The 18,652-nt window shown below is 39.5% G+C and overlaps 2 protein-coding genes across 7 annotated transcripts in view; one reads left to right on the top strand and one right to left on the bottom strand.

The window, feature by feature from the left end:
- The window catches only part of LOC122067133 (lysine-specific demethylase JMJ18-like), a 25,056-nt gene extending 17,912 nt beyond the window's left edge, over window positions 1-7,144 (top strand). For 3 of the 6 annotated variants that reach the window (XM_042630981.1, XM_042630980.1, XM_042630982.1), the window contains exons 10-15: window positions 210-578; window positions 660-2,157; window positions 2,273-2,376; window positions 3,239-3,436; window positions 4,009-4,337; window positions 4,997-5,338. In XM_042630981.1, the coding sequence (XP_042486915.1) occupies window positions 210-578; window positions 660-2,157; window positions 2,273-2,376; window positions 3,239-3,436; window positions 4,009-4,337; window positions 4,997-5,027 (2,529 nt within the window). In that variant the 3' untranslated portion in view covers window positions 5,028-5,338. Of the gene's footprint in view, window positions 1-209; window positions 579-659; window positions 2,158-2,272; window positions 2,377-3,238; window positions 3,437-4,008; window positions 4,338-4,996; window positions 5,339-6,806 lie in introns of those variants that run through there. The other 3 variants (XR_006136597.1, XR_006136596.1, XM_042630979.1) reach the window with 3 other exon arrangements.
- A 7,734-nt stretch (window positions 7,145-14,878) lies between these two features.
- On the bottom strand, window positions 14,879-17,114 carry LOC122067132 (probable arabinose 5-phosphate isomerase). Its single transcript, XM_042630978.1, has 3 exons — window positions 16,191-17,114; window positions 15,337-15,560; window positions 14,879-15,220 (listed from the first exon to the last, which is right to left on the bottom strand). The coding sequence occupies exons 1-3, from the start codon at window positions 16,836-16,838 to the stop codon at window positions 15,064-15,066; spliced, it is 1,029 nt and encodes a 342-aa protein (XP_042486912.1). The 5' UTR covers window positions 16,839-17,114; the 3' UTR covers window positions 14,879-15,063.
- Window positions 17,115-18,652: the final 1,538 nt, after the last annotated feature.

Below are 18,652 nucleotides of genomic sequence, written 5' to 3' on the forward strand. Positions count from 1 at the left end.
AAAAAAAAAAAGAAGAGAGAGAAAAACGATAAAAGAAAAGAGAATGAGGGAAAGATGCTGAACTTTCAGACCTTAGAGCAAAAAGGAAGAGTAACTAAAATATTATTGTCGTTTCTGTTAATGGCCACTGTCACTTAATTTAGTCTTGAAGGAATTCAACTAAAATTGAATTGTCTAATTATTTCTCTCTTTTTCCCCATTGGTTGCAGGTCACACAGCTGTCACCTTCCATATTAAAGTCTGAGGGGGTATCTGTCTCTAGGTGTGTTCAGCAACCTGGGGAGTTTGTTCTCACCTTCCCTCGAGCATATCATGCAGGGTTTAATTGTGGTTTTAACTGTGCTGAGGCTGTAAATGTTGCCCCTATTGACTGGTTGCCACATGGGCAAAATGCCACAGAGCTATACCGTGAGCAAGGGCGAAAGACATCTATTTCCCATGATAAGCTGTTGCTTGGGGCAGCCAGAGAAGCAGTTAGGGCACAATGGGAACTCTCATTATTAAGGAAGAATACATTGGATAACTTGAGATGGAAAGATGTCTGCGGTAAGGATGGAATCTTAGCAAAGGCACTGAAGGTAAGCTCTTTTCTTGCATGTCCTGGTATCTCTCATGGAAGTATTCTTTTCTTTGACAATATAAGTTCCCCTTTTTCATAGACACGTGTTGAGATGGAACACACAAGGAGGGAATATCTATGCACATCTTCACAGTCAACAAAGATGGATACCGGCTTTGATGCAACAAGTGAGAGGGAATGCATCATATGTCTTTATGATTTGCACCTATCTGCAGCAGGTTGTCATTGTTCCCCTGACAGATATGTGTGTTTGAGTCACGCAAAGCCGCTTTGCTCTTGTGCTTGGAGTGACAAATTTTTCCTCTTCCGTTATGAAATTAGTGAATTAAATGTCCTAGTTGAAGCTTTGGAAGGGAAATTAAGTGCAATTTATAGATGGGCAAAACTAGATCTTGGACTGGCTTTAAGTTCCTTCATCTCCAAAGATAAATCGCAGGTACCAGGGGTTGTCCGTAAGCCATCCCATTTCTCAGAAGATACGGGACAAGGAGATCGCAGATTGCAAGATGCAGTGAATTTTGCCGGCATTCCCACTTCAAAATCATATCCAGAAACTAAGGCTTCTTCTCCCCAAGTAACACCCATGAAAAAACCTCATGAACAGAACACAGCGAACACGGTGAGTAAAACTGGTAGCAACCTTGCAAATGCCTGTACAATACAAAAAGAGAAGACGTCTGAAGCTTTGTTGGCTTCTGAGGGTGTGTACTCAAGTGCACAAAGTCAGGTCTCACATGAAAAAGCAACAGTAGATCAAAGCTTTCAGTTGAGGGAAACAGGAGGCCTAGTTTCAGGTTCCATTTTAGGTACTCCTATTTGTGGGCTCTCTGAAGAAGACTCGTCATATGCTGAGTTACCTGGTGATACTTGTAGTGAACTTGACACTTCAGCACACTCTACTGTCATTCCCAGTGGTAATCCTTTGACCAATTTGGCCACAGTGGCCCATAAGGTGAACAACCTGGCTACAATGGGAGAGGGTGGTGTTATACTTCTCAGTGATGATGAGGGTGAAGAGCCTCATCAGTCATTGGCAAGCAAAGCCATTAGAAAATCCATCGTAAAAGACCTGGAAGTTTCTACAAGGATGACAAATTGCGATGATAAGATGAGTTCCTGTGACAACAAGAAGGATCAAGTGTTGGATACACCTGAGACCAATGCATCAGTGATGAGTGAAGGGGACAGTAACTTATCTATTATGCAGGAGGATAAGATCTCTGGCCCAGTGACCCTTAATGTTACAGATCTTGGAGAAAGTAAAACGTGCCATGAGCACAAATTTGGGATATTGAATGATACACTGCAGAACCTTGCTTGCAACGAAAGTAATTCTGCCAGTGCGGCTTCTGGGAAAACCATCCAAGATTTTCCTTCTCACAGAGAAACTGTAGAGTGCAATGTGGCGACAGCTAGGATCTCTCTTCAGCTGTCACAGCCAATCAATTATGTTCGTCACAAAGGTCCTCGCATTGCAAAAGTGGTGCGAAGGATCAGCCGCAATATTGAACCTTTAGAATTCGGGGTTGTGCTTTCTGGAGAGTTGTGGTGCAGCAGCCATGCCATATTCCCCAAAGGTATGTTTTTGTTCAACTATGTATTCTCAACTAATTCTTTTTTTTTTTTCCCTTCCAACTACAAAAACAGGAATTATACATATCCTTTTATGTATTTCTGTTCTCTTTATTGCAGGATTCAAGAGTCGAGTAATGTACTTTAGTGTTCTAGAGCCAACGAAAATGTGTCACTATGTATCAGAAATTCTTGACGCAGGGCTACGCAGGCCTCTTTTTATGGTAATGGGACTTTCTTTCTAATTTGGAATTGGATCATCTTTCTGCTCAACAAGGGCTAGTATAGAAGCGTAAATGGGTTCTGTTAACAGTTAATTCATTCTTTCTTTCGTTCAGGATGATTAATATTCTTCATGTTTGAGGACTGCTTTCTTTTTTGGTTGTTGGAAGTTTCTTATCCATATTAAATCAGTTTTTGTTTCTTAATGAACCATAACCCTGTTGTTGTACTCCTTCCAAGCTTGTTGACAAAATGCACAAAAGATGTATTAACGTAATCTCACTGTATCTGCTGCTTATGGACTGGTGGAGCAGCATCCCAGTGGCACCCTTAGAATTCAATAACTGTAGAAGCTTCCAAATTTTTTTTCCTGTCATCTACTTATTTTCTATTAATAATTAGCTTTCCACTGACTCTAATCATAGTTGTCAAGGCTTCGCAAGGTGTCCAGGCGGCTTTGCCTGGACTGGCGCCTTGGTGGTGCTGCCTTAAATTTCACCCCCTCGACCACCTTGGTTCTCATAGGCACCGTGACAACTATGACTCTTATGATCGTGGGTGAGCTTTATTACCAACGCATGATGTACATGGATTGTAGTTCAAGGACCTAATTTTCACTCATCGTTTACCTTGTTATGGTCTGCTATGGCCATGCTTTACCCACTTCTAGTGTATCAGAACTAGTATTATCTCTACTTTCTCCCCCATTTATTATAAGAATATAGTTTTTTTCTGGAATAATTTCCAATGCGCCATAATTTTAGTACCTATAACTCTGAAGGCTCTTACAGTTCAATTAACATATAGGCACTTTATGCATAAACAAATCTGGCCTGAATAGCAACCTCATTCTTGGATTTTCAGGTTACTATGGAGCAGTGCCCGAGTGAGGTGTTCATCCATCTCTCAGCTTCTAAATGCTGGGAATTGGTTAGAGAGCGAGTGAATCAAGAGATAAGGAAACAGCAAACCCTGAGGCGAATGGACCTTCCCCCATTGCAGCCCCCTGGAAGTCTCGATGGTCTGGAAATGTTTGGGTTCTCTTCTCCAGCAATCATTCAGGTGGGAAACCTCTATTATCATGAAGGGCAGCCCCCTTGCGGAGTTATTAGATGATATTCTTGGGTTGGAGATTACCCTTCAACTTTTGTTGTGTTCCTTGGAAGCAAAATTTGTTGAATTCAATTATGACTTTTCCTGTGAATGGTGTTTTTTTTTTTCCTTAAACATCTTATCTGTAGGTAATCATTGAACCTTAGTGGCTAAGGTGCATTCCGAGTTTGGCCTTTTGAAATGCTTGAACTCTGGCTTCTGTGGATCAAAGCTTGCAATTTCTGAAAAAAATCGTAGTGTACCTCGTGTTTGGATGTCCTGTATGGCAGAGTTTTATGTTTTCATATCCTTATAATAATTCTTAGTGGACCAGACTGATTACTCACAGAACTATCATTTTCAACCTCCAGAAATTTTGAACGATTGGATTTCATTTTCACTATATATTACAACTGTTAATTGTTCTATTCCCTTTTCCTGGTGTGGAAGCATCCTGCTGCTACCCCCTTCTGCTGTATTTATGAGCATATCTCCTTGTTCAGATGCCAAGAAATTGATTCATTACATGTTGTTTGTTACAGGGTATAGAGGCAATTGATCAGAACCGAATCTGTACTGAGTACTGGAAATCCAGGTCCCATGCCCTGGATTCAATTGACTGTCAACCTGAAAATGTGGTCAGAGATCCCAACCTGAAGGTCAAGGAGGACCCCACCAATCAAGAGGCAGTCAAGGGAATTGAGAATCAGCCCTCAACCATTGGTATTGACACAGTGCTCGGGGGCCTCTTTATGAAGGCAAGTCCAGAAGAACTACATTCACTCTACAGTATACTATGCAACAACCAACCAAATGCTGATAGAGAACTCCTAGCTCGGGTTCTTGATGAGGAGATTCAGAAGCGGCCAATGTAATTCCTTTCTCTTAAGAATTTTAAATTCTGCCGTGTTTTGGGTACACCTCTGTAATTGCTGTATCATTGCTTAGATACTCACCGTTACATGATTTTCTCCTATAAATTTACTAGTGCATGAGTGGACACTGGACAACCCCAATTCTCAATACCCCCAACACCCCCAAAAAAAAAAAAAAAAAAAGAGCGGGGTGGGGGTGGCAAAATGGGAGAGGGGAAAGGGAGGGGAAAGAAAATGCTGTCCGTCCATATTTTTCCAATGATGTGGGAACAGAGAAATGTAACATTAAAATTTTTATGCTATAGAAATTTTACATTTACGATAGTATACTCTTATTTTGTCCATTAAATCAATTTTAGTTCCCTGAGTTGATTAAACGGTTTAATTTTAGCAAGCAGGAATTCAAATCTGTATTTGATGTTTGCTTCACAGATTCTCTATGGAAATGATGATTCAGACTGATTATACTTAGTTATTGGGAAATGTTTCGAATTGCTTGGGATATGGATAAATGTCAGGAAACCCATCTAAGTTTGTACTTCGCTTAGTATTAGAGTTCTTAGCTGAGGAATCATGGATTGTGAATGTAGATGGCTTGCATCTTTGTGAACAGTTGACCTCGGCTCAGGTAGGTTGCTTAATGTTTTTAATGCAGGAATCGTGTGCCTAACATGGAAGGTTGTTGAACGGGAATGTCAGGTAAAGCGATGGAGGAGGCTTCTGCTCATCTTTTAATGTAATTAAGACTGAAGGCAGGGGGGGGGGGGGACTGAAGATTTTAGGATTTTGAAAGCAGTTCCTCATCTCTTCATTTTCTTTTTCCATCAAATTGCAGGAGTCTAGCTTCAATTTTTTGAAGCATCAGGAGGGTTCAGACTGGTCTGCCCTATCCTTTATTTGTTTGTTTTAGCTATGGAAGGTATGTCTCGAATTTGGAAGGGTTTTTTAGATCTTAATCTCTTCAAAGGCATAAAAATTGCTAGATCTGCCCCTGAAATCACTCATTTACTATTCGCAGATGATACTTTTCTTTTCTATAGAACTACTTTAAACTGAGGTTTTCTTCAGTAATTATACTAATAGCAGTTCCAGAGCGGTAGTTGCCGTCAAATTTTTCTATCCTGGAGCACTTCTTCTCGAGCTCAGTGGGTAAAGGGAATTGTCTTTCTTGAGTCTTGAATTAGAGTTCAGAATAAGTTGCAGCCAGGGTCACTCTTATTAAATCTGTGTTAGCTCCATTCCTAACTTATTCGATGACATTTTTTTTCCAAAATCTGTGTGAGAAACTCAATAGCATCAATGCCAAATTTTGGAGGGGCGAGTCCTTGAACTTTCTCTTATTGCATGGGAGGTTTGTAAACCTAAATCTTTAGGGGGATTAGGGTTTAGGTGGAATCATGATCACAATCTTGCTCTTCTTCTCTACTTGGGGTGGAGACTGGTTTCCAACCCTGATTCTTTATGAGCTCGGATTCTAAATTCTAGATACTTCATCATAGTGAGTCAAATGCTAGTTTCTAACCTAAACCTAGTTTTGACATGAACCAGTATCACACATTCTCCCATGTATCAAAAACACCATGTTGGAAAATAGGTAATGAGACAAGGGTTCAGATCTGAAAACAACCTTGGATTTTGAACACACGCTAGAGGGAAAGGGAGGGACACCTGATAGAAGTCGATCTTTAGACCATCCACTCTCAAAAAGATTTTGTCTCAACCAAATTTGTTGTCAATTTTCTACTCACTATTGGACCCTCCTAAATTTAAAATTATCCTATGAAAAACCCGATTTTTTTGATTTTATGGAAATCATCTCTTCATTCTAAATTTAAAATTATCCTATGGAAATTAGTAAATGAAGGTGTCTATACAAGGGTTAATCTAGAGAGATTTTCCCATTTTGATTTTCTTTGGCCCCTCTACTCTATCGAAAGAGAATCAAATTAGCACTTTTTTCTCTTTCTTTACTTTTCAAAATAAATTAGGGCAGCTGGGGTCTTGCGCCTCAGGACACAAAATCCAGAGAGTCCTTCCATCTGTCACATGCTGGAACAGTTCATATCCAACACTGACCTTTCAAAAAAATAGTATGCTTTTTCTATTGCTTTTGCCATAGTGTGCTATTTCATCTGGCTAGAACAAAACGAGAGACTTAAAAATGAGAAATTGTTTAATCCTAATAGGTGGGTAAATGACCTACATTATTTATTCTTATTATTATTATTATTATTATTTAGACAGTTCCTATCAACGGTCCATGGGCAACTAAGATGACAACCCAAAGGCTATCGCAAGGCATCCCAACTCGACAAGCAGTTCTTACCAAATTCACTAGACAACTGTTGGTGACGTTTAATCCAAGTGGAGCATAAATCATATCTTTGTCAAAACCCAAATCCAGTTGTACCTTGGTCAGAAACTCAGAATACCAAGATCTTATTCTTTAACACATCCTGTATCAGTGTGATTGACAGGGCTTTTAAGATGAACTCTCGCAAAACTGGATAGGAATAAAGAATTGCTATTCAGGAAGGTATGGGAGGCAGTGACTGGAAGGGAAGTAAGGAACCACCGGGAAGCCAAACGATAAGCTGAAAGCACTGGGATGTAGTCACCATTACATCCTTCTAGAGATTAATCATGCCTACTTGGGTCTTTCCCCTCCCGAATCAATCTGTCATGATTGTTCATTGTGTTGTGAAATCACGGATCAGTGTTTTTAAAGTGATTTCATTTGTTATGTTCTCAATTAGAGCCAGTTGAGGTCGGTGCAATGCACATAGCCAATGAATTGTTATTATCTCTTAAGGTTTGGATTTGCTTGATCAGCATGAAACTTTTTTTTTTTTGATAGGTAGGGAGGGAAGTAGGTAACAATTAGGATACTCAAACTCGAGACCTCCTAGTGAGCATGGGTTTTTTGCACATCACAGTTCACCAACTGTGCTAAACAGTTGTTGTTCAACGTGAAACTTGATTACATGAATTCAATTATAGTGAAACCGCTCCCACCCCTCCCACCCTTTCATCAAAAGCGTGACACAACGGATTTTAGTTTTGAATGACTTGTATCTGTTTCCCTAAACTAGGGCTTCGAAGGAAGCGCCCAGGGATAAAAAAAGCAGAGGCATTGTTGAAGGAATGCACCAGGCAAGGCGATTAGGGATCATTGCTGCCACTGTTTTGAGGTTGTGATTTTCATATTTGATCAGATTAGGGAAGCTGGCCTTGGAGCTTGTCCAAATTACACAGCTCGGACAGCTTGGGAGTGGAAATGGGCCAAAGTGTCTCTCACAAGTAACACCTTTTCGGGCCAGGGAGTTAGCTATGCTGTTAATCTCCCTAGAAATATAGTGGAAGCAATAGTCCACAAATAAGGACTTAAGGTACTTAATGTCTGCAAGTACATTAGTAACTTCAGTGGGAAGTGATGCATGATCCGAAGATATGTAAGACACCAGATCAATATTGTCATTCTCGATTCTTAGGCGATCGACACCTTCAGAAATGCAGTGGAGGAGGCCATCTCGAACAGCTAACGCTTCGCCCGGTAAGACCGTGGTAAATGTGGCTGAGGCGGAAACAACCAAGATAGGAGATCCATTACAATCTCTAAGAATAAAACCAATACCTCCTCTGCCGCCCATAGTCGCTGCATCTGTGTTGAGCTGAAAAGTGGCATCTGGAGAGGGGGGGGGGGGGGGGACCAAGGCAAAGGAGTTGGGGTTGTAGGATGGGTGCAAGAGGTGGTTGGAGGAAAGGGATGAAGGGCAGTTCGCATCTCAGCGAAGAGACGCTCAGAATTGCGAATAACATCAGCAGGGGGAAATAATGGAATTTGAATCATTTGAGGTGAAAAGAGTGTCGTGCTACTTTTTTTTGGCTCCAATTGCCCAAAGGCTAGAATTGAACAATTATGTAATATGGTTGTTTCGTTCCTATTTCATTTCTTAGTCAATGAATGTCTAATTCTATTAAAAAAAATTTTTTTGCAAGAAGCAAATAAAGTTAAATTGCATTACTCATTCAATTTTAGAAAGGACGTTTTGTGTCAAAAACAGAATTTTCAATTTCTATGTCAAAATGTCGTTTTAAAACAGAAAAAATGGTGTTTGATGAAAACCTATTTCAAGAACGATTACCATAGTTGTTCACTTTTTATTTTCTCATAGTTGAAACGAAATCGAAATGACGGAACCTGGTTTCATCGTTCCATCATTTTACGTTTCTAGCATTCTTTTTTCTCTTTTCGTTTCAAAAAAATAAAAAAACACCAAGTTGACATCAAATGCTTTATTTCGTTTTTTTATTCCCATAGAACCGAAAAATGTTTTTCTAGATGACTACGGCTACGTTTGGTAACGTTCTATTGAAATGTTTCTAAAGTTTTTTCGTTCTATTGTAACGAAAAAACGGAATAAAGCGTTTGATGCATCATAGACGTGTTTCCATTTTTTTGGAACAAAAAATGAAAAAAGAACAATAGAAACTGGAATTGACAATTGTTAAGTCTGTCTCGAATTCTTGACCCGCTTTGAAGATTGACCCGATCCGACATATTTTGGTGGCGACCCGAATGGGAATTTTTCTGAGATCTGTGATGGAAGCAAAGGGGTTGGGCTGATAGGCCCAAGCCCGGAGCCCATCACTGATCTCGTATGGGGGTGCGGGGGCTACGCCCCCGCAGTATGGTTCGACCGGATTGACCGCGACCCGATGGGTTGACCCACATTTTTGGAGTATATATAATGTACTGTTGCTTGTTGAGAAAGTCATTGTATTCTAGGGTTTTCACGAAGCTAGGGTTTCAGGGCGAGTTCTTCCTCGCCGCTGCTAGGGTCTAATCTCTCTTCTGCATAGTGAATCATCTTCTTCTTCGCCCGAGGACGTAGCACACCACCCTAGTGTGTGAACCTCGTTAAATCTCTGTGTCGTACAGATCTATTGTCTCCATTTATTCGTGTTTCTTAGTGTTTGATCTAACAACAATTAATTGCTTCATCTTCCCAGTTTCGTTCCAAATAAAAAAAAAATGAACTATTTGGTGGATTTTAAGAAAATCGTTCCCAATAAACTTGTCTTCCGCCCTAGCTCTTCATTTTCACAATTTCGCGCACAGAGAGAAGAGAAGACCTACGTTCTGAAACCATTCCAGAAACAGATTCACCAAACACCCTTTTTTCGTTTAAAAGCGACGTTTCGACACAGAAACTGAAATTTTGGTTTTTAACTTGAAATGTGTTCCAGAAACATTACCAAACGCAACCTACCAAATGCAGCCTATTGTTTATTTTATGTTATTGGTGGTGGTAGTGTTGACATTTTTTTTTTTTTTTTTGGCTGAACTAGAAACAACATTTAGAGGAAAAGGAAATAAATATATCAATTACATGAGGCTTCCTGCCACTGCGAGATTTGGGAAGGGTGATAATGTACGTAGCTTTACTTCCACTCCACGAAAAGGCTATTTTCTATCTTGAACCCATGACCACTAGATGGCAAGGAAGCAATCTTACCGTTGTGCTGAGCTTTACAAATCTCTACTCTCTGAAATCCTGTCCACTGCCTACTGCAGACCTAGCAAGATGCTTCTGGCATCCGATGCCAACAAATTCTATGAAATACTATAACTCATAATGACATAACAGAAACATGAATTAAAAGCAGCACTGAAGCCCATCCAACAGTATAGGTAACCAGATCAATAGAACCATTACAAATAACAATTGGTCAACCTGCAGAATGTAAAGCACTGAAAACAGACAGATACACAAAAGGAAGATGGTTCCACAACGAGGATAGAAGGGGTCATATTAAGTTTCAATATGATATAAGGTATATATAATATACTAAATATATTAGAAAAGAGAAGAAATAGAAAAAAAATAACACGAGCGTCTAGGTGGGTGTCTCCCAAAAGTTTAGGCACCCTCCACTGCCTTCAGTCGCCTTGACAACTCATAGGCAATAACTAATTCCCCTTCTATACGATATCTTGTATTCCGTCACATGGATTTGTAGATTGATTCTAAAGAGCCGTAAAGAGGCCCTACGGCCCAAAGGCAAAGTCCCCTCAACATCACCACCTCTCTCATTCAAACTTCCACCACTACCACCGTCAAGGCAAGTACCACCTGATGAATCAACCAGAACTCCCTTGCCTCCAGAACTAAATCCCCCATCACCACCTCCCCTCACACCAAAACCACCATTACCACCGCCTTCCAAAACCAGCACATCAGAACCCTCATTCACCTACACCACAAGAGCTTGCCACACCCTTAGTAGCAGACCCATCAGAAGGAATAGGAGAGAAAAGCCCCCTTCCCTCCTTCACATTCCTTTGCACTTCCTCACCCTTGGTTGAAAGTTTAGCCATGGCCGGCAGAAGCAGGAAGACCTCCCCACCTCCATACACAAACCTTTCACTCTCACACAACGATAACAAGAGAGAGTTAATGATGAAGAAGAAACATAATACAACCCCAGCAAAACCAAGAAAAGAATAAACAAACTAAAATTTACCTCAACCTCCAGTGCATGGCACAGTTTGTCTGCTAGTTCATTGTCAAATTGATGGGTTTCAATCAATTATCAAATCTTATGTGGATACCTTCTAATGAAAGGAAATCTCAATGAGTCCCACCATGTCAAAGAAATGTGCAACAACAACAACAACAACCATAACCTTATCCCAACTAAATGGGGTTGGCTACATGGATCCAATAGAAACATAAATAGTATGAGAAAGAAAGGTAGTAAAAGGGAAAAAGTTCATTTAGATGGTCTGTACTAATAAGCTTCTTAAGAAGGGCCACAATCTTGAGCCACATGGATAATTGGTTTTGATCAACTAACCGTTGTATTAGTTGTACACCTCATGGATTAGCCATGTGTCAAATTCCATACTCAAATTCAATCAAATTTCCACCTATGTGCCTCATGGATTAGCCATTTATCAAATTCCATACTCAAATTCAATCAAATTTCCACCTATGTACATCCATGCACTCTCTCCTAATCCTTAGATCCTCAGAATTTTATTTTACCATTTGACTCTTGAGCTGAAGCTTGATACTGGGGACCTTGGTGTCTACCTATCCATAAAATTTGAACCCCTCTCATTTGTCATATGGCAAAACATTTGGGCAAGCCACCAATCAACCGTGTGGCAGATATTTGGGCAGTCACGAAAGCTTATCAGAACATGCTGTCCTAAATAACCTTAACACCCCCCCCCCTTATAATAAAAATGGGCTCGAATGAATTAAAATGTTGCAACTAATCCAAGTTGCTCAAACGAGTCACCCATCCATCAAAAACCGCAAATTAGGCATCCATCACAAAGCACAAATTAAGAATCCATCCAAAATTACAAATCAACCATCCATCACAAACCACCACAAGTTGGCTAAAATCCATCATAAAACCAAATTTGTTCAATGGAGTTGTCTAAAATTAGAAGGCAGTCTCATAATAAAAGTCAGCATCCTATCCTCATTGACATGAGACTTCATCAACCACAGTCCTCATCCTCTCTCTCCTTTTACAAGGAAGGACCATGCGGTCTTCTTGTTCTCAATCAAGTGACCTAATGCATCTTCAAGTGTTAACTCATCAAAAGCCTTCAATTTTCATCACGTTGCCAAGCAAAGATTAGAGAAACTTTGATTGATTGTGTGTACATGATAGTTTCCATAAGTTTCCTGCCTTGATTCACCTCATCAACAATGAAGAGGAATATATATGCTCCAATACCGGGGTCCATCTAAACTGTTCTGAATAATTAGAATTCATTCCTAAAGAAAACTATACAGCAGAAAAGTGAACGTGTTATGAAATGTATGTACAGCTGGATACAAGAACTAAAGGCTGGCCCCACTGGAAAGTTCATACTCTATCTAATCTAACTCAGGACTGGTATGGCTAGAATGGGCTATCTTGGACACTAAAATCTTTAAGTAAAAAATGTACATGCAAAGATTGAATTAACATCCTCTTAAATCTAGGAAGGCTTCACATCAATAAACCAAACATTCTGTTCCTATAGACACGTCCTCTTCGTATCTTGTTATATCTCTCTTACATTTTTAGCATACAAACAACTACGGTAACTATCACTTTTCTTGTTTTATCATGAGGACTTATATCTGCAATTCTGCATCAAGTAGAGCTGCCCATCAGTTTGACATGATGACCCAGGAAAAGTTATAAACATTGATTAAATCCTGCAGTTCTTAAGAGCAAAGCCTGCAATGCTCTGAACTCATCAGCAACCAACCCACCTCCAAAGCAATGAAAATTGGTATCTATATCATCTACAAATCCATCTAAACTAAAAAATACTGGCTTCAGATTAGAACCACTCTGACAGACCAGTTGATCTGGCTACCATGTAATCATAACAACGAAAACCAATCTTTTTTCCTCTTAGAGAAAGGATGAGAAAAAAAAAGAGAGAAGATGTAAGAGCTCAGAGTTAGATAAACTAATTGAGGCGTTACTCACACAAAATAACCCAAAGTTTACAATAATGTGAGAGGAAAAAATCATGACTACTGAATGCATGGAGAAAAAAGAAGCTATTAAAAGTAACAGTGTACAATAACTTAGAAAATCGGAGAAGTCCGAACTAAGGATTAACATTCTATTAAAAGAGAGCTAGCACAATCAATATTGGGCAGAGCAGAGAAATGCAAGTAAATAGGAAATCACATTAAGTATTCAACCTCGTAAAGGGTCTATAACTCAAACCGTTTAAGATGGCAAATCATATGTACACATTGATAGTTGATGTCCCAATAGCCAACATGGACAAGCATATAAACTGAAGACGGAAAAAGAAAAATGACCATTAAAATGGTGAACCTTACCAACATTTACTGTAAGTAGTTTAACATAATCTGTTTGAAAGTCGAGGCATTAGGGACCTTTCATGAAATAATATTCCTGCTTTCTGAAAAATGTTAAGTAGCTAGATTACTTTAATTTCCTAAACCATCTTTAGCAGATGACAGTACTGACATCAACAATCTAAAAAATATAACAATAAAAGAAGCATAAATAAATTTTGCAATTTTCAACCCAATGACTACCATCAAAACTCACTATTAATCTCACACATACATTCCTTCATTGAAGAATGTGTGTATACTAATCAAAGACAAAGAATAAAGCAGAGAAACAGAATAATATTCATGGGCAAATAGATCACAAGTACTTGTCCTATGGTGCACCATTCATCATTCATTGTCTATTGAAACATCATAAGAGAATCTTGTGGAACGAGGAAATAAGAGTAAGATGCATTTCTTTCTTTAGGATATATATATATATATATAGAGAGAGAGAGAGAGAGAGAAGAGAATATACCGACAGAAGTTGCTGAGGTCTGCTTGAGATCAAATCGCCCTGATCAACTGGAAACTTTAACTTGGTTCAATCTGAGATGCAACCGTCCAAATCCGTATAAAACAAAGCAACAAATTCAAAATCAGTTTAACAAAGGAGAAGAGGGTGGACCTCAGCGCATGGTAAGGTTGCTCCATTGCAACCTAGTGGTATAGATTTCAGTCGCGGAAATAGCCTCTCCGCGAAGCAAGGGTACGGCTACATACATTATGATCCTCCCCTTGTGCACTGGGTGGTACGCACCCCCCCCCCCTTTTTTTTTTTTTTTTAATTTTAGAAATGAGAAGAAAGGAAGAAGCAGATAAGAAACCTGGAAAAAAACTTCAGGATTCAACCACTGATGATGGGAGATTTAAGAGTGAATCACAGAAGCTCTCATACGTACTTCTCTGTCAAGCCCTGGATTGCACAACCCACAATCTCCCCAGAAATCCCCCCCCCCGGGGGGGGAGTGCCATTGACAACTTCTGCATGCAGAGAGGATTCAACAGTTGGGGATGAACGCTTGCTCAATCCATGGGGCCCAATGAATAAATTCCGGACAATGACCCCATAAAGTTTACAGGACATTATCTTTCCAAGTTTAGCTCCAGAAAGTAAAATATTTTCTGAATTCTAAATTTCTTACTTAAAAGAACTGTCAAAAAAGTTACATCCCAGATTATGTGAATGCAGAACAAACAGAGCCCTAATGAGTAAGTTTAGAGCGTGTCTTTTGTTTTCTATCATTTCCATATAGTGTGCTATTTCCTGTTCTCTGTACAAGTGTGGGCTCTCTCGTGTGATGTATTCGTTGTTTGCCAATGCAATAAAATTTGCATGGATTACCAACAATAATATGTAAAAAGACCCTTCAAAGTTCTATATCTTAACCCTAACATTGCCTTAATTTTTTATGTTTTTGGACCGCTGTGTGGTTTTTGAAAATTTTTTTGAGCATCAGATTCATAGCTTTAAAACCACAATTAGGCCCAAAATATTGGCAGCATTTTGAAATGAATACTGCAACTTTTTATGAAATGACAGAAAATCTCAGTTGATTATGAGTGTGATATGTCATCTCCTGCAAGATGATGAGATAAATGGAGAGGAGTGGGAGAGAAAATTATATGGTACTCATACATTTCAGCAGAGGTAAATCTTATAGACAATCAGTAGGCCAGAAAGACCAAGTCAATGAAGGGATAATATACTTTTCAAGTTTCTCCATTTGCAGAATTAATGAAAGAACAGAAGATCCACATATCAACTGGAGGATCTGCATCTCAACAGATACAAAGAATCAAAGCATCGCTAAGGCTACACTGTTTACAATCCTGCAGAGACCAATCCATGCAATGTGACAATACCGATCACGATATTTTGATGGTTGACAACAGGCAGGAATTGCACAGGTGATGGAGGAGACTCCATCTTCTGCATAGCCTCCACTGCCATGGCATCCGGACCAATTGTTCTTGGGTTCCTGGAAAACCCTAAGGGTGTCAAAAATTAATACAGACGAAAACAGAAACTATCTTTATCTCTGAGTCAGTTATAGGTTTACATAAAATCTCATCTTTTTTTTATTTTTGTTTTTACCTGTTGCACATCTTCCCCACTGTCAGCTTGAAGATGCCCTCTCCACTAGCCTTCAGGGTGCGCCGCAAGTCACCATCTGTGAAAGTCCCAATGAGATGGTACCCATCATCGATGATGAGAAGGCATCCACATCCTTTGCTTGTAAGCTCCACTAACTGATCCATTATCAAATCCCCTTCCCTGCACAGTGGAAGCTCCTCTTGCTTCTTCATAACATCTTTTACCTGCATTGCAAATAATGCAGTCCCATAAAATCAGTCCCAAAAATCGTTTTCTTTTTCCTTCTTTGGTTCTTCCCCAATCCTCAAAACCCCACCCCTTTTCACCAAATAACTCTCTCCAACACCACACACACCCCCCCCCCCCCAAAAAAAAAAAAAAAAAAAAAAAAAAAAAAAAAAAAAAAAAGATCTCTTCAAATTGGAATAACAGGACTATTGGAAGTAATTCCGTTTCTTAGTAATTAGAGAGCCTTAATCAATCAAGGGGACAAGAAAACTCCCGCAGTCCTTAAATCCCTCTCCCACTATCAGTAACTGGGTTTGAAGGGCTTCCGTAGAAAAAAGTAACCCACTCACACCCAAGTTCCCAAGTGACAATTTCAGTAGTAAGTGACTGCTTAGGTCTTAATTGCCATAAAACAGCAGTTCTGGTTACATATTTGGTTCCTAAAATTGCTGAATAGGCAAACAACCACAAGGCCTAAAAAGGACAGCGAAACAACCAGTAGGCGGATCCCATTTAATCCTTATTTGAGATAACTCAATATTCAACCGAATTCCATCCAGATCTAACTTGTCATCGTCAAAACAGAAGCTAATAATTGGGAAGAAGAGTAAATTATTTATTCTCACCTTGAAGATTAGGCTTTTGCCAATCTTCCCAGCCGGATGATTCGCCGCATACTCATCCTTGGTCAAATTCCTCGCACTCATCAGAGCAATAGCCACAGTGTCCCCGAAAACCATCTGAATCGCGGTCGATGTCACAGGCGCCAGATCAAACGGGCACAATTCTCTTTCCAAAGGCAAATGTACATTCAAATCACAAACACTAGCCAACAAATTCCCCTCCGAGGAAGTGATAGAGATCAAGAACGCACCTTTCGCCTTAACACAGGGAACCAATTTCAGGAGCTCGTCAGTGTTCCCAGACTTACTAAACAGAACAAGGAGATCTAAATTGGACAAAATCCCAATATCTCCATGGAGAGCGTCAAGAGGAGACAAGAAAGCCGATCGAATGCCAAGAGAGACGAGAGTCTGAGAGATCTTCTGAGCAACAAAACCGGATTTTCCAACGCCGGTAAAGAAGATAGTGCCTTTGGCGTTCAAGAGAGTCTGCGTAAAGGATAGGGTCTGAGAAACGTCAAGGTTCTGGAAGAAGAAATTCATGTATTTCTGCTGGCATTGGAAGAGATTGAGAAGTTCATTTGGGTTTATTAGGGTTTTGGTTTCTTTAGAAGATTGAGAAACATCTGAAAATGGAGGAAGAGACCCCATTTCTCTCTGCTTCAGCTTCCGTTGTTGCAGAGAGAGATAGGAGAGAGATCTGAGGGAGAAAGAGTGTCGGAGGGTTAAGTGTGTGGTGTCTGAACTCTGAAACGGAAGCGTTGTTATATGACGCGGGGGAGTGGGGTGGAGTCGGGGGTGACACGTCGGTGAAGAATTCCGTTGCTTTACGCGGTAAACGTGTTTTAAAAGATCAGGATAGGGACGTGTAGGTGATGGTTGATCGTGACCGTTCCGGACGGCCAGATCAGTGATTAGGTTTGGATCTTAGTAGGGCATGTTTCTTCTCCACCGGGATTGGAATGAGTCCACAGACCCATAAGAACCAAATTCTGGAGGACCCTTTCTGTGATTGTGAAGGACATCTGTGTTGTTTTGTGGCTTTCCTCTGGTTTTGTGTTTGAGGAGGAAACTTCCTTTGTTGGCTTTTACTAGTCTACAAGTGATCCCCCTCGTGCTCTTTAATAGATACTTATGTGTGCTCTTCTATTGGAGGGCATAGGGAACACAATCAGTTAGTGCTCTCTCACCCTTATTCAAAAGAAATATTTATTTTATAGAATATTAGAACGGAATTTCACATCTGCTTCTAACAATAGAATAGACAATTCCAGTTAAGAAAAAAGGAAATGGAAAGAATATAGGCCCATCCCCTAAGGTTTATCCTAATATTAAGATGAGAAATTATATGATTACCCACTTTTGAGTTTCCTTTTACAAAATTACCCACCAAAAGTTTTGGTTAACAAAAATACCCAAAATTAGATTTGAGTTTACAAAATTACCCAGACAAAGTTTTAGTTAACAAAAATACCCAAAATCCGGTTTGAGTTTACAAAACTACCCAAAATAGTGATTCTTCATCTTCCACATATAAACATGTACTTTTTTATTACTAAAACTTTGAATGGGTAGTTTTGTAAACCCAAGCTCAATTTCGGGTATTTTTGTTAACTTAAACTTTAAGTGAGTAATTTTGTAAATGGAAACCTAATTTTGGGTAATTTTGTTGACTGAAACTTTTGATGGTTAATTTTGTAAAGAGAAACCCGAAAGTGGGTAATCAAGTAATTTTCTCTATTAAGATCCTCCTTGCACTACTGACAATTATACTTACTTCCCTTAACATTGGTCTTTGTTATCTTTGAAGTTGAATTGACTATCTTATCCTTTTGTTTAAAACACAAATGACCTTACTCAAATTAATACTGTGGAGGAATGATAATCAGGGGATTCGCAAGCGAGCTTCTTTCCATTGCTACAACTAACTTCGACCAAAAAAGTATATTTTCCATTGATTCCAAATGAGAGGGAAGAAAGAATTGAGGCAATCAAGATAAATGCATAGAATTACCTGTCCAAAATCCACCAATTTGAGAACAACATCGAGAGAAATCAACAAATTGAGGGCTTGAGATCCTAATGAATAATCGCATTCCTGTGGAATCAAGGTTATTTTGGAGTTTCTCTGAAACCAAATAATTGCAAGGAACAAAAGAAAGAAAAAGATGTGTCTTCTCTCTCATCTCTTCCATGACTTTATAAACCCCTCTCTCCTCTCCTCTCTTTCCCCACTTTGTGTCTGGACATAGAGGCAACATTGCCTTTTAGGTTTTTTTTCCCTAAAATAAAATAATTATCGGGGGTGGCTATTTGGTCACATGGCCCCGCATCAACACGAGGACCAATCAGTGTTAGTGCAAGCATCCAACCAGGAGTAGCTAGGTTGTCTTTTTGCCATACCTTGTGTCTGTGCGTACTGCATAGGGTTGCACGATCAGGTAGGGATTTTTTTCTCATAAAAT

Source organism: Macadamia integrifolia, unplaced genomic scaffold, assembly GCF_013358625.1.
Source record: "Macadamia integrifolia cultivar HAES 741 unplaced genomic scaffold, SCU_Mint_v3 scaffold2728, whole genome shotgun sequence".
Lineage (NCBI taxonomy): Eukaryota > Viridiplantae > Streptophyta > Magnoliopsida > Proteales > Proteaceae > Macadamia > Macadamia integrifolia.